A 24,070-nucleotide genomic window follows, 5' to 3' on the forward strand; every position below is an offset into this window, starting at 1 on the left:
GGTAGTGGTCTGTGGACACTGTCTGGGTCAGTCAGTCAGAATACGTAGTGTGCTCTGTAGAGAGCTAGAAATGATTGAGGAACTATTGCATAAATTAGATAACCTCCAGGGCACAAATGCCGCAGTATCGGCGTACCTACTAGACTCAAAGACCCTATGTAACGAGGTGCTGGAACAGCTACGCCGATATGACTATAAAAGTTACCTCACTAGGGTCCAGGAAGAAGAGGGGAAAGCTGGCCGCCTACTCGCTAGGCTGATCAAACCAGAGCTTTGAGGAATCCAGATTACACATGTTAGTACTAAGGCAGGCATGTCCATATACGAGCCGGAGCAATAAACGCCCTGTTCCGTGAATACTACGAGATGCTATATACAGCCCTGCCTCCAGTTACACAGGAGACAGTCACGGACATCCTACTGCTAGTAACATTGGATAGACTGGCCCGAGAGCTATTTGGTGGCCCAGTGACACTACCGGAAGTCCGCCAGGCCATTGATTCCATGTCCATGGGGAAAACACCGAGGCCAGACGGGCTCCCTGCCGAGTTTTATTTGGCTTTCACCTCTAAGTTGGCACCTCGCCTGGTGACCCTCTATGCTGACTCCCTGAGGTTGAGACGACTTCCTGAATCAACGCAAATCGCAATAGTAACCTCACTCCCCAAGACAACGGTCTTGGGAGCCCGCGTAGTTGATTATAGACCTTTATCCATGCTTAACATGGATTTTAAGATTCTAAGCAAGGTCTTAGCACTCAGGCTACTCTCCCATATGTGTGCACTGATCCCCCTGATCAGAACAGGTTTATTCTGTCCCGGAACGCCTCATTTAATTTGAGGGGACTCTGTTCCGTGCTGTATCATTCCAAGGCGAGAGTACTCACAGAAGCGGCAATTTGATCAATAGACCTAGAGAAGGCCTTCGATACAGTGAGCTGGGATTATCTATTTGGGACCATGGACCGAATGGGTCTTGGGGAGGGCTGGATCAAGTGGGACAGAATGCTGTACATGCGACCCGCAGAAAGAGTCTAAACGGGCAGGATAGTGTCTGCCCAATACTGAATCTCCTGTGGCACCCGACAGGGAAGCCCTCTGTGGCTCTTACTGTTTGCCCTGGCAATGGAGCCTCTAGCTGCATTGTTTTGCCAGGGTGGGAATTGGTTGGGATTGACCATGGATAGGCACATTTATACTATCTTCCTGTGTGCTGATGACCTTCTGATCTATCTGAATGAGGCTGTGGTTAGTTCTGACACCGCCATGGGAGGCATGGGAAGATTTGCTCTCCTGTCGGGGCTGCGGGTAAATCTAACTAAAACCTACTTGTTCCCTGTGTCAGGATCCCTATCGAGACCCCCAGCATTGCCAGATGATCTTAACTGGGGCCAGACCCCGGTCAAATACCTGGGTATTCATATTATCACTCCCTAGATGACTTATGAGAGGGCAATATCGACAAAGCGCTCAGGTCCCTTAAATCTTGTGTATCATTCTGGAGCTCCCTGAAATTGCCAGTCATGGCACGAATCTCACTGCCTAAAATGGTTATGCTACCCTGCCTATTATATTTCTTTGTTAATCTCCCGTTGGTGATGCCAAGGGGATGGTTTGGCCAATTGGATTCCCTAGTGCAGGACATCGTCTGGGGAGATGTACGAGTAGAGTCCGCTGAAAACATTGCAGCGCCCTATGAGGGAAGGGGGCGTGGGACTGCCAAACTTTGGATTTTACAGACTAGCCTCCCAGTTGCAATGGTTAGCGCAGTGGCTGGAGGGAGTAAATACGGAGGGGACATTTCTATCTGAGCCTAATGTGCGCCCCACCCATTTACTGGCTAAGGTGCTTGACCACATGGCGGTGACCCCTTACTGGTCTCTGCTGCAGACCACAGCTTTGCAACGCTGGAAACGATGTATGTCCAAAATGTCAGAGACCCCCTGATATATGCCGGTACTACAACTGATTGGCCTGCCCCAGGGAATCCCATGCTTGATATTTCTGCCTGAACCACTGCTAGCCTGGACAGGAGTGGGCTTGGAGACAGTAGGAGACAGTTATCAGGTGAATGTCCTAGTTTCCTTTGAGGATCGTGCAAAAAACTATGGTCTCCCAGTGGGCCAGTTGAAACAATATGAAGCCCGTACTTTTGGAAAGCTGTGGGACAGCAACACATACTTTACTGCATGCATTACATACCCTGGGCACAGCTGGTCATCAGATAAAATAGTTTTCCCTAGCATTGACAGAGGCAACTTTGACACCCCTGCCTAAGATTAGAGAACGTTGGGAACAAGCCTTAAACAGGGAACTCACTGATTGGGATTGGGGCAAGGTATTGGCATCGGCCAAGAAGATATCCCGCAACACCAGGCTGAAATACACGCAGTTCAACTATATCCACATGACTTACATGACCCCACACAGACTTCGGATTATACATGGGGGAGTGATGCGCAATTGCCTGAGGTGCTGTCAAGAATTCCTGTCATACAAGGGAAACACGCCCTTATGTAAACAGGAGAGCTGTTACATAACTCAAGGGAAACACGCCCTTATGTAAACAGGAGAGCTGTTACATAACTCAAGGGAAACACGCCCTTATGTAAACAGGAGAGCTGTTACATATCTCAAGGGAAACACGCCCTTATGTAAACAGGAGAGCTGTTACATAACTCAAGGAAAACACGCCCTATAAAGGGAGGAACCGGGAGGTACAAGGCTGTCGGATATTGTGTTTACACCGACGTACCTGCTTCGTGAAGAGCAGTGTTCCGGAATGGTGCTCCAGTAAGGCAAGAACGGAGGTAGGTCGAGTCGTTACTCCCTGGGCCGTGTCTTGCCCCATCGTCACCTGTGAAGGACCCGGAAGCTCTACCGGTCAACCATTGAGCTTCGCTTTTTGACTCGGCTGAGTCCAAGCGCAGTGGCGCTTTTGCTGGTTGGAGTCGTAACTCCCAGCCCGACCAGAGACACAGGGACTGCCAGCTGTAACGCACACCAGGAGGTGTTTGCCGCGTTACAGACTCGAAAGTCCACAGGATCGATCGAGCGGCTGCTCTCGGTTCAGTCTTCTTGCTTGTGATTGGGGTATCGGTGACGCATCACCAGGAGGTGACTCCGCGTCCCGGTGCAGTCTGAGGAAGAGGTTGAGCGGCTGCTCCCTTCAGGTAGAGACCCCGGCTGGGTGTTTCCCTGACTCCTCGATTCTCCCCAACACTCTTCGTGCCCCTCACAGCCTACCGATTGGCATTGTCGGCCATTTCATTTCTGCCCTCTGTTGGCATACGCCGGGATCGGCGTATATGCAGAGGACGGTTAGGACCATCCGTGCTGTGGGCTGGTAACGTACTTAGCCTGGAGGATTCCAGTGACTATAACTTTTGTTTGTTCTTTGTATTTTATTTGCCTTCATTAAAAGAACTAACCCTTCACAAGTGGTTGCGTCCTCATTGTCGTGTCTGTTAAACGATCCTGAGACGTTCAGGGCGTTACAGGTGCGAACACCAGGACGCAAACTTAATTCACATGGACTTGAACTGCACGGTACTCCGTCCGTTCTGGAATGAGGTAGCTATGCAGATAGGGGCCACACTGGATAGAGCAGTAGACAGCTCCATCGAAGTGGGCTTGCTAGGATTATTCCCCTGCCCACCAAAACCGAAAGTAGGGAACAAATTCATGGATTTGGCCATGGCCCTGGCTAAACGACGGGTAGCCATGGCCTGGAAATCTAATATGGGGCCACAGATAGACACCTGGAAACACAATGTCACCAACTGGGCTGAGGCTGAGGGTGGGCGTTATCCAGAGAGAAGTGGTAAGAGGTCTGAGGTATCGTCCCATAGCTGATCAATGAAAAGAATGATACCTACCTGGAAGTGCCCAATACAGGCGAGCAGCGAGGATGAGGGGGCTGGGGAAGTGGAAAGACTACCCACAGCCACATAGGCAAATAGAAAATACAGCACACCCATGATAGAACTACATAACGCTTCAGTGCCATTGTCCTGGCCTCCATTCAGCTTCCATCACTGATAATGGATCTCTAATCTCCGCCCGCCAGAGTAGTAAACACCTGTGTAGATCCTCTGTACGATGACATGCAATGCTCCCCTGCAGAGACAAATTTCACGGTTCAGAGTTTATTAACTTCTTTTAGTTTCCCTTTCTTCTTCTTTCACTCCTATTACACAAATGTTAGAGCACAAAAGGCATTGGCAAGGACATATGCTCCCAGGAAGATGCAAGATACGACTTCCCCCACCTTAACATACTTTCACATTAGACACCAAACAGATGGTAGGATCCTAAACCACAGGAGGTTCCTGTTTGGGAAAATATAAGCTACCGGATGAGGCCAAAGAATAAGCAAAATCAACATATACTGTAATTCCTACACTGTCAATATCCTATCTGCATTTGTGTATGCAGTAGAAATGCCAATAAACAAGTGTAAAAAAAAAGACTCTATGAGAGACAGTATGAAATGCAGCGTTAAGATCCAATAGGATCAGAGCTGCGCTATATCCTCAATTCTTCATTGAACAAGCATGCGCTTCGTTATTTGAGGCTTTCTCCATTAGGAGAAATTCAGTTTATTTGCACATGCCTGGAACGCATAAATATAATATTTTCAAAAGGGTAAACAAAAAGTGCATCAACTTGAAACTGAGGCTCAACAAGCCAGTTGGATATGCATGTTGAACAATCTTTCCATATGCCATGTGCCAGCCTTCCCCGTCAAACCACATCCTATCAGCCAAGAATTTGCCTCTCCATTATCTTGTATCACTGTTCCTCCTGCTGCCTCCATATCTACTTTCAGTTGATCATTACTGTTAGACCTGTCAGCCCTTTGGGTGGTCCCTCCTCATCATTATTTATTTTGTCCCACTTTTGCCTCAAACCCTGTTATAATTTTTCCTTTTTGGGAACCACCAGACTTTTTAGTGTTGATGCAGGGTCAGGGAGCCATTTTCCCTACCCCTGGAACTTCTGTCTGAGGGCCTGAGACACAAAATGGTGGCCACCCATTGTCACCTGTGACATCATCAGAACCCACTGGAGATTTCTAGAACCTTCCGTAACATTCTGGAACCCTGTGACAGGGAGAGGCAGTTTAGAATGTTGGGAGGCCATCTCAGAGTGGCAGTTGGCATCTGACTAGAGAGGAGAGAGGACCAGTTCAGAAGGAGGTCGGAGTAAGGCAGCAGGGGTGGAAACCAGTGCTTGGAGTGGGGTCCAGAAACCCACCCTTGATGCTAGTCCCTACTGACCAAGCCCAGCCTAGAGCCCTGTGTGGGACCAAGACCAGAAAAACCATCTTAAGGACCTGAATATTGTGAAGAGGCCTTAAAGAAGAAGACCAGCAAGTTCCTGACCTGTTTAGCGGTGTCCTCCCGGAGTCCTGACGTCGAGAAGCCTGGAGACCTGAGGCCTGAGGTGGAGAAGCGGCGCTGACAGAAAGCAGACGTCGTACCCGGAGCCGTCAGAGGTCGAGAGAGAGGGCGCCGACGGAGGTCGTGGAGAGGCACCGGAGGTCGAGTAAGGAGTCACCTGAGGTCGAGGTGAAGCGCGCCGGAGGTCGGGAGTGGAGATCGCACTCCGGAGTCGCCGGAGATCGAGGTGAAGCGCGCCGGAGGTCGGGAGTGGAGATCGCACTCCGGAGACGCCGGAATCTGAGGTGAAGCGCGCCGGAGGTCGGGAGTGGAGGTCGCACTCCGGAGACACCCGGAAGCGGGGAGACCGTGACCCTGTGACGCCGGAAGGCGACATCGAGCCGGAGCAGCCCAGCGACATCGAGCCGAGGCCGCCCAGCGACATCGATCCGGAACAGCCCAGCGACATCGATCCGGAACAGCCCAGCGACATCGATCCGGAGCCGCCCAGCGACACCGAACCGAGGCCGCCCAGCGACATCGAACCGGAGCCGCCCAGCGACGTTGACCCGGCGCCGAGCGGAGCCGATCATCGTGAAAAGGGCAGTAAGTGGTAGAAAGGGCATCTGAGGCCCTGTGGAGCCCTAAAAGACCATTCTAGGGGCTAGAGGGGTGTTAGAACCAGCCTGGGAGTGCCAGGGGTGAACTGAGACTGGTGCAGTGACCTCTGTGAGGGGTTGTGTATTTTGGGGAGAGCCAGATCCTTAGGTTACCCTTATTCTACCTCAGTTCAGGCCCAGCCTTTACCAATCTAGGTGGGACACCCCCCATGTCATCCAAATGACCACAAGCTGTATTTGGGCATAGTAAAACCAAACTACCTCAGGAAAGTGATGTGAACTGTAATTGTCATTAATTGTGTTATTTAAGTTATTGAAGGTGCTTTATTTATTGACTGTATTTATTGTCTGACTGTATTTATTCCTGCATTGTATTTATTGTCTGAATTTTTTGATTAGCCATTTGTATTTATTGCACCCCTATTTATTCCGTGTTTATTTATGACCTGATCCTATTTATTGAAACCCCACTGTGGTATTATTTATTTGACCTGCTATTTTCAAGAAAAGTCTTATGGTATTGTATGTATGTTTTGAACCCTGCAACTAAGAGAAAATAAGATAAAGACAAACTACTTTCTTTCATAATTTTTACGGTGTAGTGTCGTTTTTGGAACGGATGAACGCATGGTTATTGTGAGGGTGTGACGTACGCTTAACACGGTGCCTGACCCCCGACCGCTCGAGCCAAGCTACCATTGTGCTGGGAACCTGGTGACTGCTAACCCGGTTGCCCAGTTTCCAACAATTACCAATACTCCTCTTAATAAGTGATGAGAAGTTATATCATTTTTCTGGCACCAGTTAGTGTTCTGATGATTTAGTTTTTTTAGATTTCAAAGATGGTCACTCAGTTCCCTGATCCTTATTTATTTATTTAGCAGTATATATGAAGCGCAAACAGTCCAACCATAAGGGATATCACAGCTCTATCAGATGCTACACATTCAATTACTTTTTACTGAAAAAGTAAACGGAGAAAAAAAATATTCTGGAAAAAGCCAAGGTTTGAGCTTTTTTCTGAAACTGATATAATCGTCTGTGCAGGGAAGGTCCAAGGATAGCAAATTCCAGTGGGCCGCCCCAAGTGTGTAAAAGAGCGGCCCTGGTTCTGACTTTTCTGATCCGAGTGGTCTTTGCCAATTTTAAATTGATGGATCTCAGATTTCTAGAAGGAGGGTAGAAATCCAGTTTAGCACGAAAAATCCTAGGGGCCAGTATTATGTAAATCCTTGTTGCCACTGTTATGATAACATAACAGCAGAAATGAGAAAAAACTTGCTTTACTGTAATAACTTAGAAGCATGCAAGCCGGATGTAGAGCGACTGAAGTAGAAATTCCATTACCTGTTGCTAACCATCATGCAGCTTATTAAATATAGAGGGATTTGTGCTCTCCCTGCGTACTCGACAAACAACCCAAATCTGTGCGTACAGGCAGGAGCCAAACTAACTACACACCAAATCTGGATAGTGTGAGAAAAGTAGTGATCAGATCCACTGTCTCACAAGTCTTCAGTGACCGTATAAAGGTAGTTTAATGGTAGTGACAAACATATGTCCCCCTTTCTTCTATCAGATCTCAGTAGACTCCATGGCTTAAATCTAATCCTTGCAGTTCTGTTCCTGATTTTATTCAGTATGGCACTCTTAAAGGTTATCTGTATGCAATTTCCACTTTCCAGAACACACCTGAGCTAGGATTTATGTTCAAACGTTTCTTGGCTCTCTGATTATTTGAAGTTAGTTCTTCAAAATTGTTGCCCTTTTTACACTTTTTGTTCTTCATTTTGGACTTAGGTTTGACGTTGACCAACCAGGACATTTGTGACCTTTGAGGAAAATCACATTAAAACAGGATTCCTTGGTGCTATCTCTTCAGCTCACAGAGTTTGGAAGCGTCACGTCCTTTGTGCTGATTTTTATTTTTCCTCCTTTCTGTTTTACAAGGTTTTTTTTTAAAGTCAGCACTTTAACTTTACCGGGCATCCTTTGGAAAGTTTACTGACCTCAGATGATCAAATTTGTTCACCTCTCCTAATCTTTCCTAGTTGGAGGAATGGTTTCACTGATTGTAGTTTAAAATGACCTTAAGTGTCTTTGTTTCTAGAATAAAGGAGTACTGGACAGGCAATGAGTTGTTTGCAGAATTTTATGATGTAGGAAGGGAAACTGTATTCCCAAATAGACTATTTCTCATTTGATTGTGCTTTGCACCTGACTCTGGTCAGACATTTTCATGTAGATGCCCTGGAGGGAAATTTGGATTCCTCCAACAGGGCTAGAGCTGATTTATTCCACTCTCATTAGGCATGTATCAATCTACAGCATCTTCCAGACATCACCTCCAGCCTGTGTTTGTTTATCACAAAGCACTACCTTTTGCATGATGACACCCGGAAAAGGCCAAAGCAGGACTTTGTTTCAGTAAAACAAGAAATCAGTGGCCTGAATTTGTGCATTCTCGTCAGGATCATTATTTGTTTTCTCTTCTCCGAGGTCAACCAGGGCAGGTTTAGTCATTGTGACCTGGCATTCCAATGGTGAACTGGCTGGTAGGTCAAGGTTTTCTGCTAGTAGAGGTAGATGAGGCACCACCGGTGGAAACCCTGTGGTTATACCTCTCCCTGATCGAGTTGGGGAACAATAACTTTGCTCCTACCCCACCAAACCTCTCTGAGCACTTTCATACTATGAACTCAGTAAGCTAAAACACACATAACCAAGAAAATTAAGATAACATTACTTCTCATTGTATACTTACCATTTATAACAGTTGCTCTGTTAGATATTCTATCTTCCCACGGATTGATCTCCTTTCTCACCATCTCTCTCAGGATTATGTGCTTATTCAATTATGTTTTTAATGTACTCTGTCTGTTATCCCCTTTTTATTATAGCCTCTCTAGATCAGGTAGATAAAGTGAAAGGGATATCATGTTTATGAGACGGAACCTTCATGAATATGAATCTTGCAACACAGAGAGCCTTTTGCTTGAATTGAACATAGCCTTTAGTTTGGAGATATTTAAGTAGTTTTGTGGAAAGATGTAGTATTTATTAGAAAAATAGTTACCGAAGGTGAGTACCTTGTTTGTCTTTAATACACTATCACATGAATACAGCAGGTGTTATAAGTATCATGAGCAAAGTCTATGAGTCTAAAGCCCATACGATTTCTAGGTATGGCCTCAAAACGGTTTCACCATAACAAATCACAACACACCAAATTTGGCAGCCACAACCTCTGCAATTCCATCAGGCAAGGAAAAGCTATTTTGTAGGCCTCTGATCTCTGACAAGCTTGCAACTGGGTACTACACATTTGGTTCTAAGTGTAGCACTAAACACAACAGGATCCTGAAAGTATAACAATGGGTAAATATAATATCGATGAATATTATACTTTATGAATCACCTTTGACATTTATTATAATCTACTATGGTGCAGTGAAGTTTTGCTTTTGCAATTTAAGACAAATAAAGCAAATTTCCTTATTAAAAAGTTTGTTTACTGTTTGGAAGTGTTATATAGTATGAAATGTTGCTCTACAGCTACTTCATATCACTAAAGATTACATTTGTTACGGCTGTGTGAGATGTAAGGTATGTTGAGTCCAGCTCAATCTGACATATGGCAGTTATCCAGTACTATCCATTCATAGCCCTAATTGGTACCAGGTCATTAGCAGTACTCCATCTTAAAGAGTTCAATTTTCATGAGTTCTCTGAAATGGAGGCCATTTCGTTTCTGTTCTCAGGCCTGGATTCAAAGTGTCCCCACATTAGGCGCTGGGCTCGCAGTGATTTGTAATATCTGAAGGTATGTTGTTGGAGAAGGTGCAAGTTGGCTGATTATTAGTTTCTGCTGGGAGTGTAATGTTGAGTCAGATTATTCCAGTACTAGCCAGGAGAAGGGGCCTAAATTGAGCCCTGCCCTTCCGGCTAGCTGCTTCAGCTGAATGCTATGGGAGGTAGCCAGAAAGAGTGACGTTGGAGATTGGAAAGGGTACACTCCCCTCACCCTCCAGTTATACGTATAGTAAAAAAATGACCGTTCTATAAGTGTGGATCATGTTGCATGTGCTGGATGGAGGAGGACTTACCAGTAAGCACATTAATGCAACCAGCCTCCTTCCTTGACCTTCCAGTGAAGGTGAGGAAAACCTGGGCAAGAAACAGTAATTTTTGATGTTGATAAATGCTGGGTTCTGCTGTCACTGCGATTTCGCACCGCAGCTGTGCTCCTTCTTCCTACGTTGCTTACGTTTAGGAAATTGTGAAAGTACCTGAGAGGTTCTGATGGGTAAACATTTTGTATGTTCCTCGTTGCCTGATGACAGGTTTCGGATGGCAGTACCTTTAAGTTCAATGACTGTAACTAATGCCTTCTAACATTTTAAAAGCTTCCCTAGTAGACCGGATTGGATTTAATGTAATGTTAGGCGGATGCTCACCTTCAGACGAGTGCCCTTGAGGAGAAACCTCTAAAAGCAGTAGAAAACCATCCCTGCCATCAGAGAAGTAGGACTAGAACAGTGAGTCATCTAGCCTGGTGAAGACGTGTTCATACTCTGGCTGCCCCCTTATGTCTGCTTCATACTCCAGCCTGGAGCTATTGATGATGACGTAGAGGAACTCTATTTGCTGCTACCTGCCTTATTTACCCTTTATTTTTTATTTAAAGAGCTGAGCTGTGGCAGATCGAGATTGAGCAGGGCAAATTTGACAACCTGCGCGAGAAACTGCGGGAAGAGGAGGCAGCACTGGAGCAGCTCCGCATGGAGGAGGCCGAACAGCGCCTGCACAAAAAAGAGAATGCGGATCGCCTGGAGCGACGCAGGCAGCAAGCAGGCCTAAAGTGAGTGTGAGACGGGTTCATGTTCATTTTATTTTGTGCTGCCTAAAGTCTAATAGGTTTTCCAGTGCTGTTTGCTGTGGTAGCACTGTTGATGTTTTGACATTGTTGTGAGATTATGTAGCACTAAAGTGGAAGATCATTAGGGTTTTCTCAAACATTCGCAGGTTGAATTCAGAATCAAAGAGCGTCCTACCCCCTTTTATTTCTGAATTTCAGGAGGATTTTACCGGGCAATGTAGTTAATACATGGTCTGATTGAATTTTATCTTGGACTGTTGAACTGTGCACACATCTTTTATGGCGAGTTAGAGGGCAAAATAAAAAACGAAGTTATGCTTTATCTTCCTCTTCCTTCCCTTCATCACTTCTTCTGTATCACCCCTCCCTCTTGCTTCCATCCCCACATCCCACTCTTCTCAATCAATCACCTCAAACTCCTTCTATATTCCATTAACTCTCCTACAAACCACATGTCTGCTTTCCCTTAACTTCACTTCAATCTCCCTCATTTCTTTAATCCTCCTACCCTTCCTCTTTCCTTACATTACTTAGCCCCAATATCCCCACTGCTTCCCCTTACCATTTACCCTTCTAAATCCCCTACTTGCTTACACAGCACACTTTACTGTTCCTGAGCTACTCCTTGTGCTTCCACTCTCTTCCTTTCTCCCTCTGACAAATACCCCTGCAACACAGCTTTGCAAGGCTAGGCCTCTGACAACAACTAACACAGATCTTGTGTTGGTTTCCAAACAACAATCCCAATTATAGGTGCAAATCAGACATAACAAGAATAGTCTAATGAAATTCAAAAGGACCACCACTCACCTGATCCCCATCGACCAGGCACAATTTCATTGAGTCTCTTCGAACTATAACTAGTGAATCAATCCTGCCTCAAACAAAAGCCCTGCAGAAGGCACCAGCAAAACTCGTTCCCACCAACATAATGACCACAACAATGTAAAACACTCCGTCCCACAGACACACAGTCAGAAACAACAAAAACACTAACCCTTGCACTGCTTAATGACAACCTTGATAACTCCTCTTAAACAAGGATTACACAAACTCATGCCCGCCAGTACTTGCAAAACACAGGGTCATAGGAAAACCACCGGTCCCTATCCTATATTTCTGGAGACAACTAACTCTGCCCCCTACCATGTACTCCTAGCTCTCCGGAAATAACACAGCGAACATCACAGCACACAGAAAATCAAACCACTGATAACCTTGAGCTGGCACTGAAGCCTCGCTTTAACTACCTAGACCTGGACACCCCTCAGACACTGAATGAGTCACCAGTAGCATTTCAAGACCTCAACCCTCTTTTCCTAACACAGACAGACCCGAAACATAACTCGCTGCATCTTCTCAACAAACCCATTGGGTAACACACACAAGGTCCTCAACTCATAAAATTGCCCCCTTAGACTCATAGAGCTTGGGGCACACGGACAGTGAGTGGGCACGTGAATAGGCAGCATGAGGGCCTTATGCACATGGCCAAAGGGTAATGAGCTCAGGTTCTTTCACTCTACCTTCATCTCATCTTCTTGTTCTCTCCATCTCTCTCTGTATTGTACAATCTTTCACACATTTTCCTTCTCCCATGCCTTCTTTTTTTAATTTCGCCCTCTAACTTGTCATATTTCTCACACGGTTGGAAGTAAGAACAGTCTATAAATCTTACCCGGGGATACAAAGATTTCATGAACAGTAGCAGGTTTGTTGGTATGCTTTCATAACTTTGTAGATATTACCAGCACCAGCTGACACCTAGACTACTATTTGTAAGACATTAGCATCTAACAAACCCTTGTTTTGAAAAATGTAAGAGTAAGTGAAAAAGCAAGGTCGAACGATTTGCTTACCATTACTAACTTCATCTCAGCAGAGCAGCAGTGGAAAGAGAGGGTCAGGCTGAACCGGTGGTGAAGCAAACTGGCACCATGTCCCCTTTAAGGTGCCTACATAGCAACTCCTGCAGCTTCTTCGCAAAAAACTGTGAGGCAGAAATCACATTTTTATGTGGCCATGCCTAAGAAAAGGTATCAGATGCCTCTAGTATACTTGTCACCTCTGTAGATCTTTTTTTCTCCATCTGACTATAAAATCGATTTTTAGGAGCTGTCTCTGATATGGTCTAGAGGTTTCTTAAGTCTGTTTCTTAAGTTAGACACCCACCACCAAAAGGTTAAAAATGAGGCATGTATGTCTTCCTACTATTGGTTAGCTGATCCACACTCCTACAAATCCAGGTTAAGGAGGGGAAACAAAGTAGATCAGTTCTTGAACTATGCTCTAAAGAGCTCCCTCTGGCAATTGCAGCCTTTGAGCGGAATTTAGAAGTTTGTCACGTCACTCCTCCACATTGACCATAGATTGGCTCATATAATGAGGTCGAGAGGCTACAAGTAGTTTATGGTTGTTTTCGATATTTTAATAGAGTGTGTATGTACTGTGATGTAAACCCTAAGTTCCTAGGATTGCCAGCCTGATTATAGGAAATAACTCAAGCATGTAAATCTGTGGATGAAATCAACATTAAAGAATTGTAGGTACAGGTAAGAAAGCAAGTTTTTCCTTCCTCATTGTTCAGAGATACATGTTGAATTGCCAACCACGTGTGTTTGTGAACCAAACGTTTTCTCAGCCAATAATTTCGAATAATTTTCTCCCAACCAAACCTCACCACGTGATTCAATAATATAAGGGTACAGAAAAGTAATCTTTTTGTGGTACATTATTGGAGAAGATAGGCAAGGAACAGCAGGATCTTAAAAGGTCCCTTGCGAATAACATGTTTTAGTTACTTAGTTTCAGAAATGGAAGATGATCCTTTGTGTGACTGTTCATAAGGGGACTAGATCTAGCATCAGCATCCTTGCAGAACCCATCAACTGGCATGAAGAACAGGGATAGTGCTCACCAGACTGACAAATGCAATTAAGTAATTGTCAGTGTATTCCAACCTGCCAAAATGTTGCTCATCAGCAGCAGAGAATCAACATTATCACCATCCAGAGAATCATTACTCTTATCACACTGTGAATTATCATCGCCTACATCATTGATCACCTGTAGTGCCTGAGTCTTCACTTCAATAAGTGCCTGAAAAAACCATAGTCTATCAAGGCAAGGATAGAAAGCAATCCAAATCATCCAGCCTCGTTTGCAAATCTCACAAAAGCTTGATCAACTGAACGTTGACCTATGTGGAGACCTTTTGCTTCATGTGCAAGCAAATTCTCGGCACTTATCCACCATTGTTTCCACTTTCACCGGCAGATCCTCAAGAGGCTGTGATTCAGCCAGAATCACGACTCTTGGCTCCCCCTGCGAACTGTAACACATTGGCAATATACCTGGTTGTACTATTGGACCTGGGATCCTTTAATAACATACACCTTTAAAAGTACTGAACAGATGTGTGCCAAACCACAAATGTGCTCTGTTGTGGCATAAACTCAGTCTTCTTGACGCTTGGAAGAATTCTGTCCGGTAGTTTCTGATGTAGCCGAGAGAACAAATTGACTACCAATAGGTGCTACGGTGCTATAGTAATGGGCAGTTGAGCATTAAAGAAACTCTCAGTAACAGCAATGACAACAGTCACAGTCATATTTCATCTTGCACTCATTCCGAAGTGTTTCCTTAATAACTTTTGAACTCATTGACCAATGCATGCTGGATTTAAATCAAAGAGCAAAATCTGAGTGGGTCAGTTCTCTGCCTAATGTGGTGCAGATTAGGACCAAAAGTTACTAGCGCAAATCAATGCATTTCCTATGGACACACACTCAGCCGTAATAACAGAGATGCTGCAGAGCATCTTTTATATTAACAATATCTTTGAATCTGTTTGTACATATAAAAAGCCTTTTTGGATTAATAATAGGTTTAGAGATAATATGTGATGCTGTCCCAAATTGCACAGAAACATGTCCACCCAACCTACACTTTCTGTTTTAAAATTCGACTGAGACTGATTAAGGTAATCAATAGTTAGCAGAGGGTGCCGCATTGTAGTTGTGCATACGAAACCTCCATTAAAATTTCTGTTCTCCGATGAAACTGAAAATTCTCAACAGTTACACCACACATGGCAAACAGATCGAACTTGTATCAGAATAAATCATTTTTGTGGTTTGGAGTAAATCCGTTCAGTAATATTTTAGTTACTACAAGAATAAACAAGCATTGGCAAAGCAAGTGAGTCAAGGTGTTGGCCTCCAGCCCTTTGGCTTTATCAATGCTTGTTTTGAGTTGTGATGTTTTTACAATTGGGAAGGCTTTTTTTTTAGCTAAAATCAAAAATATTTTTTAGTCTTAAAAATCACAACATAATAATAGACCAGTGGATTAACAGGGCTGCTTACCTATACATTATTCATAGGTTAGTAAAATCAAAAAGGTCTTGACTAACGCCAGGCCTAAAAATAAAGCTTAAGCAAAAATAAGTTTATCTGCAGCATTAGTGTTTGCAAACCTGTTTTTGGTCCAAATTTTCTAATTGAAATCCGTTTGATTGCTTAACAGCTCTACAGTTTGCAAAGCCACTTTGTCAGTTTGTAGACCAGAACTTATCTTATTGACCAAGGAAAGTAGCTGATATTTTCTGTCGGCTGGTTTGATAACATTTTACTGTGACTTTTAAGGAATCAAAAAGATGTTTAGGTGCAGCAATGAGGAACTAATAATGGTCAGCACTGAATCTTAAAGTTCGCAAACACAAACAGAAAAAGCTTGATTTTTGGGGTAGTGCTATGGATGAGGTGATTGACATACCTGGTCGATTTCAGTGGATTTAATATTTTATGACTTAACCATAACGTTATTTTATGTGTACTGCCGACCCAAAACTTCATCCTGCGTCTATGCTATCATCTAGAGGACACACGGCGCTGCCGTTTTCGTGTTTATATAGCGTTACATATGAAAGAAGAAACATTGTTAGAGGCAGATAGATAAGGATCTATACCCATAGGACATATATTTGGAGGATGCCACATAAATAATAATAATAATAAATAAATCTTTATTCGGTTGCGGTCGCAACCATAAAAGATACAATCATGCAATAACAAACATCATTACAAATCCAGTTAAAAGTTGAGATAAAACGCAACTCTTGGTCACGAGTAGTTAAAAAGAAGAAAAAGCACAGTGCATTGGGAGCAAAAGGACATTCAGTAATCAATCCAGTCTAGAGAGTCTGGATCTAAAGGCAGCCCGCACATAAACATAGGTGTCTATATTTGAATATTCATAACTAGACAGAGGGAAGTGGAGGTAAATATTTAAAAAAATAAAGAGCAAAGGGTAAAATCTATTGATAGACTAATTCAGATATTGAAAAAACGAATATAAGATTAAGTAATCATTGCTTAATTGGTGGATATGAAGCGATTGAGATTTATAAACAGAGAAAAGGTGAATACATTGAGAGAAGATCGACACATTGTACACGGCAAAGGAAACGGATGAGCAAAAGATAACGATTTTAGAGCAGGGCTCCATTGTAAATAGACTAGTTTATTACAAACCATGTATCCTGGTAATCTACACCAGGCACTGGCAGTAGAGGACACATCCTGAAAGGGAGCGTTTTTGGACGGCAATAGGGCTGTGACACCTATCAATGATTATGAATCGCATCCGTGTATTTTTTTCCTCACTGCAGGAAGGAAAAGCAGGTCCTCCAAGAAAGAGTGGCGAGGCATCGAAAAGCAGTGGAGGACGCTCAGCGGAACCACGAAAAGGCCGTGCAGTTCCTTAAGGAGACCATGACAAGGTGAGTCTTCGTGTGACTGTACTTCAAACGTACCCGTAAACCAGGGCACAAGTCCTAAAAAAAGAAGTGGGGGTGATCCAGCGAAAGGCCAGGACGAACATTTCACAATCAACAAATTTCTCAAAATGGGCCCACATACACATTCAAGTTGTCCTGACTGTTTCGCTGGGGGTCAAGTTTTATTTTCACCTTGATCTGGATTAGTCAATGCCTAACTAACCTTCACAGATCAACACTCTTCCTTTGGTCAATGGACCATTAGTCGAGAAGTTGATGGTGATATTAACAAATTAACTAACTAACTTACAAATCTTGATTACATAACCACAGACTCTTGGGTAAGATTTAATGGATTTTATCTAAGTCTCAATCTGAAGTGAACGGTAATTTGTACAAATTCACAGTGCAAACTCCATCAATTTTCATGGGAGAGAAAATACATTTATCAAATGAATTCCATTTGCAAACTCATTCAACAATTCAATGCATTGAGAGAGATAGATGAAGAGACAAAAGACATAAGAAATCATACATTTCCAACAGATATGCAAATTTTAAGACAGAATACCAAATTACCAAATGGTGAAATGCGAAAACCCAACCCTCTGGCCAAAGGACTGGTGGAGGTCTCCTGACTTAAGAATCAGGTGACAAAGACTATAGGACAGGAGCAGGATAGGATAATACTTACTAAAACTTCTCTAGAACCCCGACGCACCGGAACGCATCCCTCTCTTACACTCTCTCCCTCCTCGATATTCTTCCGGAATCTTCAATCTAATCAGGCTGTCTTTCAAGGGTGAATCCTCTCAGTCTGTTCTCGTGTTTCTCTTCCTCACGTCTCTCGCATCGTTAGTGCTGCTGGAGATTTCCAGCAGCACTAACATTTAATCTTTCAGACACTTCAATTATAGTCTTCATTTCTAAATGTCCCACCCTTAAAGTTGCGAATATTGGTAAAATTTGGAATATGATTGGTCGAGACTAAGGAAGTTCACATCATACTGTGCTGACCTGGCCAATTTATTAAGACCCCTTTGTTTTGTAAACCCTTCCCCTTTAGCTCATCGATGTCTTCCTTTCCCATACGTATTTTGTTGTGAATTAAATATCATTTTATTCAAGCTTCATTGACAAATATCACACGTTCCCATGTTCACACAGCTGCTGTCCTAGTTCTTTGGCAGTTATTTAACTTGCCAGGCAATAGGTCACATTATGTCTGTTTCAAGACATGCGCAATACAGATTTTCTTCTAGAGTCATTTTCTTTCATTGCCAAGGTATACCGGCCCAATTGTACACTATTAATAAAAGAATCATAAACAGATGTTAATCTCTCAAATACATAATTTTCACTGTTCACTGCCCACTTCTACTCTATCCCATGTTACTTTCTTCTTTATTAAGCAAAAGCATTAGCAGCGACAGCTCTCTTTAAATTCAGGCAAGCATATGCCAGGCATGAATTGCCTCAAGACCTACAGTTAGTAACTCTTGCGCATGCTTGAGCGTTTTCTCTCTCAGACGGTTAGTCACATGCAACCTCATGCATCAAGCCAAAATCCAGTCGGTAAAATACCGAATCGCAAAAATCACCCGTTAGCGATTAAAAAATACCTACTTCAAATGCATGATCCCAAAACGTGAGCAAATAACGAATCGCAAAAAATAAATCCGCCAAAATACCGAATCGCTAATAACCAAAATGCAAAATTACCGAATCGCTAAATACCGAATTAGCAGTTACCGAAATCACTATTAGCTCCCGGAAAGTGCCAATAGCAAATAACGATAAGCAACAGTCGCTAATAACGAAAATCCCAAAAATCGCTATTTTGCCAGAGCTAAATAAGGGGAATCAAAACCTGGAGGTAAAGTTAAAAAAAAAAAACGCAAATGCAAAAAAATAAATTCAACATGTGCAAATGATTGAGGCAATCACAAAACCCTTAAATGTGGCCCAGGAGACCCTGTTGGCTCCCACAAAATGGCTGCCCTCTACGTGCTTGCAAGGAGGATGCGTATCAATGCAGCAGGACAGCGCAGGAGAAGGGTCCAGGAGCGAGTTTTCAGACTGCGCATAACCTTGCTCGGGCAGAATGAGGACGAGGTGTACGAGAAGTATCGCCTTAATCGTGCAATGATCATGCGCCTGATTGCAGACCTGGAACCATTACTGCAGCACCAGACACACCGGACCAATGCAATCCCTGCGCACGTTCAGGTCCTATGCAGCCTGCACCTACTGGCCTCAGGGAGTTTCCAGGGGGTAATTGCGGTGGCCGGAGGCGTATCGCAAAGCGCACTGTCACGCTTCTTCAAGAAATTCCTAGATGCCATGCTGACAATGCTACACACCCACATCAGCTTCCCCACAACCCCACAGCAGTTGGACCGCACCAAACAGGCATTCTACCAGGTGGCACAATTCCCACATGTGATTGGATGCATCGACTGTACGCATATCCCCATATGTCCACCCGCAGCAAATGAGTACATATTCCGGAACCGCAAGTCATACCACTCAATTAACGTGCAGGTTGTGTGCGATGCCAATAACATCATAACGGACCTAGTGGCACAATTCCCGGGGAGCACACACGACTCCTACATCTTACGCCACAGTGGAATGCACAGGCGACTAATCAACAGAGAATTTGGAGAGGGACTCCTGCTAGGTACGTAAAAATATGCTTCCCCACACCAACACCACACATGTATGTACATCACCAATGCTAAGTCTATGCTTCTATCTTCTAGGTGACAGTGCTTACGCCCTGCGTGAATACATACTCACCCCATACATCAATCCAGCAACCCCACAGGAACATCGCTACAACGCTGCACACATCAGCACTAGGAATGTCATAGAGAGGACATTTGGGATTCTGAAGAGTCGCTTCAGAATCCTACATAAGACTGGCGGCGCCTTGCTATACAAACCTGAAACATGCTGCCGGATAATTGCTGTATGTGCAATGCTGCACAACATTGCGACCAGAAGGGGGATACCCATAGAGGTGGATAGGAATGACGACCACCGGGATGACCAACCACCCGCCCAACAACGACAGGCACACGTCCCTAACAACCGTTCCTAGGAAGCTTGTTTCCGGTCCAGGGAAGGCATGGCTTGGCAGTTCGGGCTGGACTGTTCCCATGAGGCACAGGGTCAGACTGATTTGCATATGGCCATGTCTGAACTGGGGTGGCAGAGTGGGCTAAAGAACGGTGATGGGTCAAACCCAGATCTGTTGACTGGGTGTGAGTGTTTGATTGGTTCTTATGCTCCATCCATCACCACCCCCTTCTGTACCGCTTTGTTCGCCATAAGTTGGCAGGGTATGCTCAGACGTGAGTCCCTTGCTCACTTTGCCACTGGATTCAAGCAAGCCAGGCTGAAGACGGCTGAAATGCCAGAAACCGGTCCTAGGAAGCTTGTTTCCGGTCCAGGGAAGGCATGGCTTGGCAGTGCGGGCTGGACTGTTCCCATAAGGCACAGGGTCAGACTGATTTGCATATGGCCATGTCTGAACTGGGGGGGCAGAGTGGGCTAAAGAACGGTGATGGGTCAAACCCAGATCTGTTGACTGGGTGTGAGTGTTTGATTGGTTCTTATGCTCCATCCATCAAAACCCCCTTTTGTACCGCTTTGTTCGCCATAAGTTGGCAGGGTATGCTCAGACGTGAGTCCCTTGCTCACTTTGCCACTGGATTCAAGCAAGCCAGGCTGAAGACGGCTGAAATGCCAGAAACCGGTCCTAGGAAGCTTGTTTCCGGTCCAGGGAAGGCATGGCTTGGCAGTTCGGGCTGGACTGTTCCCATGAGGCACAGGGTCAGACTGATTTGCATATGGCCATGTCTGAACTGGGGTGGCAGAGTGGGCTAAAGAACGGTGATGGGTCAAACCCAGATCTGTTGACTGGGTGTGAGTGTTTGATTGGTTCTTATGCTCCATCCATCACCACCCCCTTTTGTACCGCTTTGTTCGCCATAAGTTGGCAGGGTATGCTCAGACGTGAGTCCCTTGCTCACTTTGCCACTGGATTCAAGCAAGCCAGGCCGAAGACGGCTGAAATGCCAGAAACCGGTCCTAGGAAGCTTGTTTCCGGTCCAGGGAAGGCATGGCTTGGCAGTTCGGGCTGGACTGTTCCCATGAGGCACAGGGTCAGACTGATTTGCATATGGCCATGTCTGAACTGGGGTGGCAGAGTGGGCTAAAGAACGGTGATAGGTCAAACCCAGATCTGTTGACTGGGTGTGAGTGTTTGATTGGTTCTTATGCTCCATCCATCACCACCCCCTTTTGTACCGCTTTGTTCGCCATAAGTTGGCAGGGTATGCTCAGACGTGAGTCCCTTGCTCACTTTGCCACTGGATTCAAGCAAGCCAGGCTGAAGACGGCTGAAATGCCAGAAACCGGTCCTAGGAAGCTTGTTTCCGGTCCAGGGAAGGCATGGCTTGGCAGTTCTGGCTGGACTGTTCCCATGAGGCACAGGGTCAGACTGATTTGCATATGGCCATGTCTGAACTGGGGTGGCAGAGTGGGCTAAAGAACGGTGATGGGTCAAACCCAGATCTGTTGACTGGGTGTGAGTGTTTGATTGGTTCTTATGCTCCATCCATCACCACCCCCTTTTGTACCACGTCCCTAACACAGCAGAGGGCCATAGGAGGCGGACATACATCATGCAAAATCATTTTTGAAACATGTGAGAATGAAACATCACAAGTTAGTTTGGGGTGCAACTGTTTAATGCACAGTAGCACTGAGGTTTGTGCAACAAAACTAGCTATGTAAATCATGCTCCAATTGCATAAAGTAAAATAAAATGTGCCTTAAAGTCACGTCTGTGCATACTCAGTAAGTGGATGTCCATGGTTGCCCCACCATGGTCCTGTATGCATGTCCAACTGTCTAGTGGCGCTTCCCACGTACCCCAAGCCTCCGCTCAGGTGTCTCCAAAGCCTCACCACGGCCTGTCCCCGTGGATGCACGCGAACTGCGGCGCCTGGTGCTGGCCTCTGCCAGTGACACGCTGCTGACACTGGAGGCAGCCTCACTAGCGTCATCCCCCCCCAAAGCTGCAGCACTGCATGTGCTGCTCTGGAAGTGTTCCACAGCAGTGGTCAACTGCCCCAGTGCCTTTGCCACATCCCCTCAGAAGTGCCCAAGGTCGACCTGCAAGGACACAGTGCGGCGTGCCAACACTGCGGTACTGTTGCTGTGGCACGTGATAGCCTTAGTAGCGGCAGTGAAACGCAACAATTGCTGTCGGTGCCTCCTCTTCTGGCACTCATGGCCCTCCCTCATGGCACTGGTGAGCTCTTGTATATCTTCCCTGAGGTGACCATTGCCCTCTGCCACCACAGTGCTCATGTCCCTGACCGCCGTGCCCTTGGCCGTTACTGCGGCAGTCATGGCTCGCATTTCACGAACAAGGTGCACGATGTTGCTGCTGATGGTTGCCATGTGGCGGCTCTGCACGCGCTGTACAGACAGCATCCTCTCCTCAATGCCAGGAGTGTGTTGGAGACCCAGGTTGCCTGAGGAGACCGAACGTTGGCGAGACCTGCGCCGCTGTGTTAGCCTGGCGCGGACAGGTGGTGCATCAGGTGTTGGGATGGCGCGCTGACCGTGTCCCGTTTGTGTGGTGGGTGTTTCCATCACCGGCAAGGGCGCAACCTGGGACCTGCGCCGCGGCGCTTTGGTGGCTGTCGTGGCAGCAGCTGGTGTGGCTGGTGCTGGTGCTGGTGGTGCTGGTGTTGCTGGTGCTGGTGGTGCTGGTGCTGGTGGTGCTGGTGGGGTGGCAGGTGTAGGTGATGTGAGGGCATCCTGCGCTGTCTCAAGGTCTGATTCAACCGGTGTTTCGGAGATTATCAGCCGGCCGCTGTCATCTGAATCCCCAGGTGATGCATCTGTGTGTGAAACAGTGCATGGTTAGTGGGATAGTTAGACCTACGTAGTGTTGTACACATACATGTCCCTCTGTGATCCACTAAATATACTGTCTATACCCAGCTTCTACTGATCTGGTGAATGGTTATTGCATTTACCCCTGTACATGCACACTTGCCTGAGTAGACTACAACTCCCATGATGCACTAGTGTTAGGAGTAAAGCTGTGTGTTGCAAAGCTGCATGCACACTCAGATCCTGCTGGGGGCCTGGAATGGGATTTACGCTATGCTGGGTATGGCATCAGGCATGCATCTTACCTTGGGCACTTGTGGCTGCGCCGGACGTGTCCATCTGGGTCACTCCCACGACGGCTTCCCGCTCAATTGTTCCTTCCACCAGCTCCTCCAGGGCAGTGTTAGCCTGGACCATGGAAGGGCCGCCTCCCGTTCTGCTTGCATCCCGGAGCCTCTCTGCTATCCTCTCCTTCGCACGCTTCCGCAGGTCGTACCACCTTTTTTTTAGGTCGTCGATGCTGCGGGGCGTCACACCTACTGCATTCACCCTCTCGCGGATGCGCAGCCATATGCGGCGCTTCTCCGCCTCAGGCACCTTGAGGGACAGCTTGCCGAAGAGGCGATTGTGCTTGCTCGAGACTCCCTCAATTAGGTGCTCCAGCTCCCTGTCGGAGAACTTGCGCTTGCGCGCAGCCTCAGCGCTGGATGGGGCTTCCTTCTCCATGGATGGTGTATTTTGGCAGATGGAACAGTCTGTGTGGCTTCAGTCTGCACAGGCAGTCTGCAGTCAGTGCTCCTGTTTGCTCCTCTGTCGATGCAATGAGGGTGGGGCTGCTGTATTTCCTGGTTGGTGATGTCATCTGCACGTTCCCGGTGCGACGCGGTCATTTGCGATTTCGCTAATACCGAATTCGCTATTTGCTAATTCAGTATTACCGAACTCGCTATTAGCTAATCGGAGTTTGCATGCCCCGCTATTGTATATTCGGTAAAATTAGCGATTTTTAAGGAATCGCTAATAATTACCGAATCTGTTGATGCATGCCCAAAAGCGATTCCTTAATAACGATTCCTTATTTCTCGCTATTAAGGAATCGCTTTTGGTTTGCTTGATGCATGTGCACCATGGTTATTTACGTGGTTTTTCGGTTTTAAGGGGGATTTTAGTTGTGTAGCAAATTATTCTTTGTTATTCAAGCGTGCATAAAGCTCTTTTCCCCATATGTGAATGTCGTGTGCATGTTCATTTTCTCTTATTTACTGTTTCTAGTTATTAGTACCTGTTAATGAGAGATTGATCCGAGCAAGTTTCTTTTCCTTGAATCCTTACTCCATCAATCCCCCCTCTGATGGCATTTTAGAGCCATCATAAAATACCCATCATTACCAAGTGCCAACTTTATCTTTTAATCTTGGTACCTACGTTGTTTTCTACACATTCTTTATTTCTCTCTTTTAGGTTCCTTTCTTTCATATTACCATACAGAT

General features: G+C 45.6%; 1 protein-coding gene across 2 annotated transcripts in view; it reads left to right on the forward strand.

Moving 5' to 3' along the window:
• Nucleotides 1-24,070, forward strand: part of CFAP74 (cilia and flagella associated protein 74) — a 927,349-nt gene that overhangs the window by 185,696 nt on the left and 717,583 nt on the right. For both annotated transcript variants that reach the window (XM_085609345.1, XM_085609347.1), the window contains exons 8-9: nucleotides 10,691-10,864; nucleotides 16,554-16,664. In XM_085609345.1, coding sequence (XP_085465471.1) covers nucleotides 10,691-10,864; nucleotides 16,554-16,664 — 285 coding nt within the window. The remainder of the gene's footprint in view (nucleotides 1-10,690; nucleotides 10,865-16,553; nucleotides 16,665-24,070) is intronic.

This window comes from Triturus cristatus, chromosome 1_2 (assembly GCF_964204655.1).
Source record: "Triturus cristatus chromosome 1_2, aTriCri1.1, whole genome shotgun sequence".
In the NCBI taxonomy this organism is placed as follows: Eukaryota; Metazoa; Chordata; class Amphibia; order Caudata; family Salamandridae; genus Triturus; species Triturus cristatus.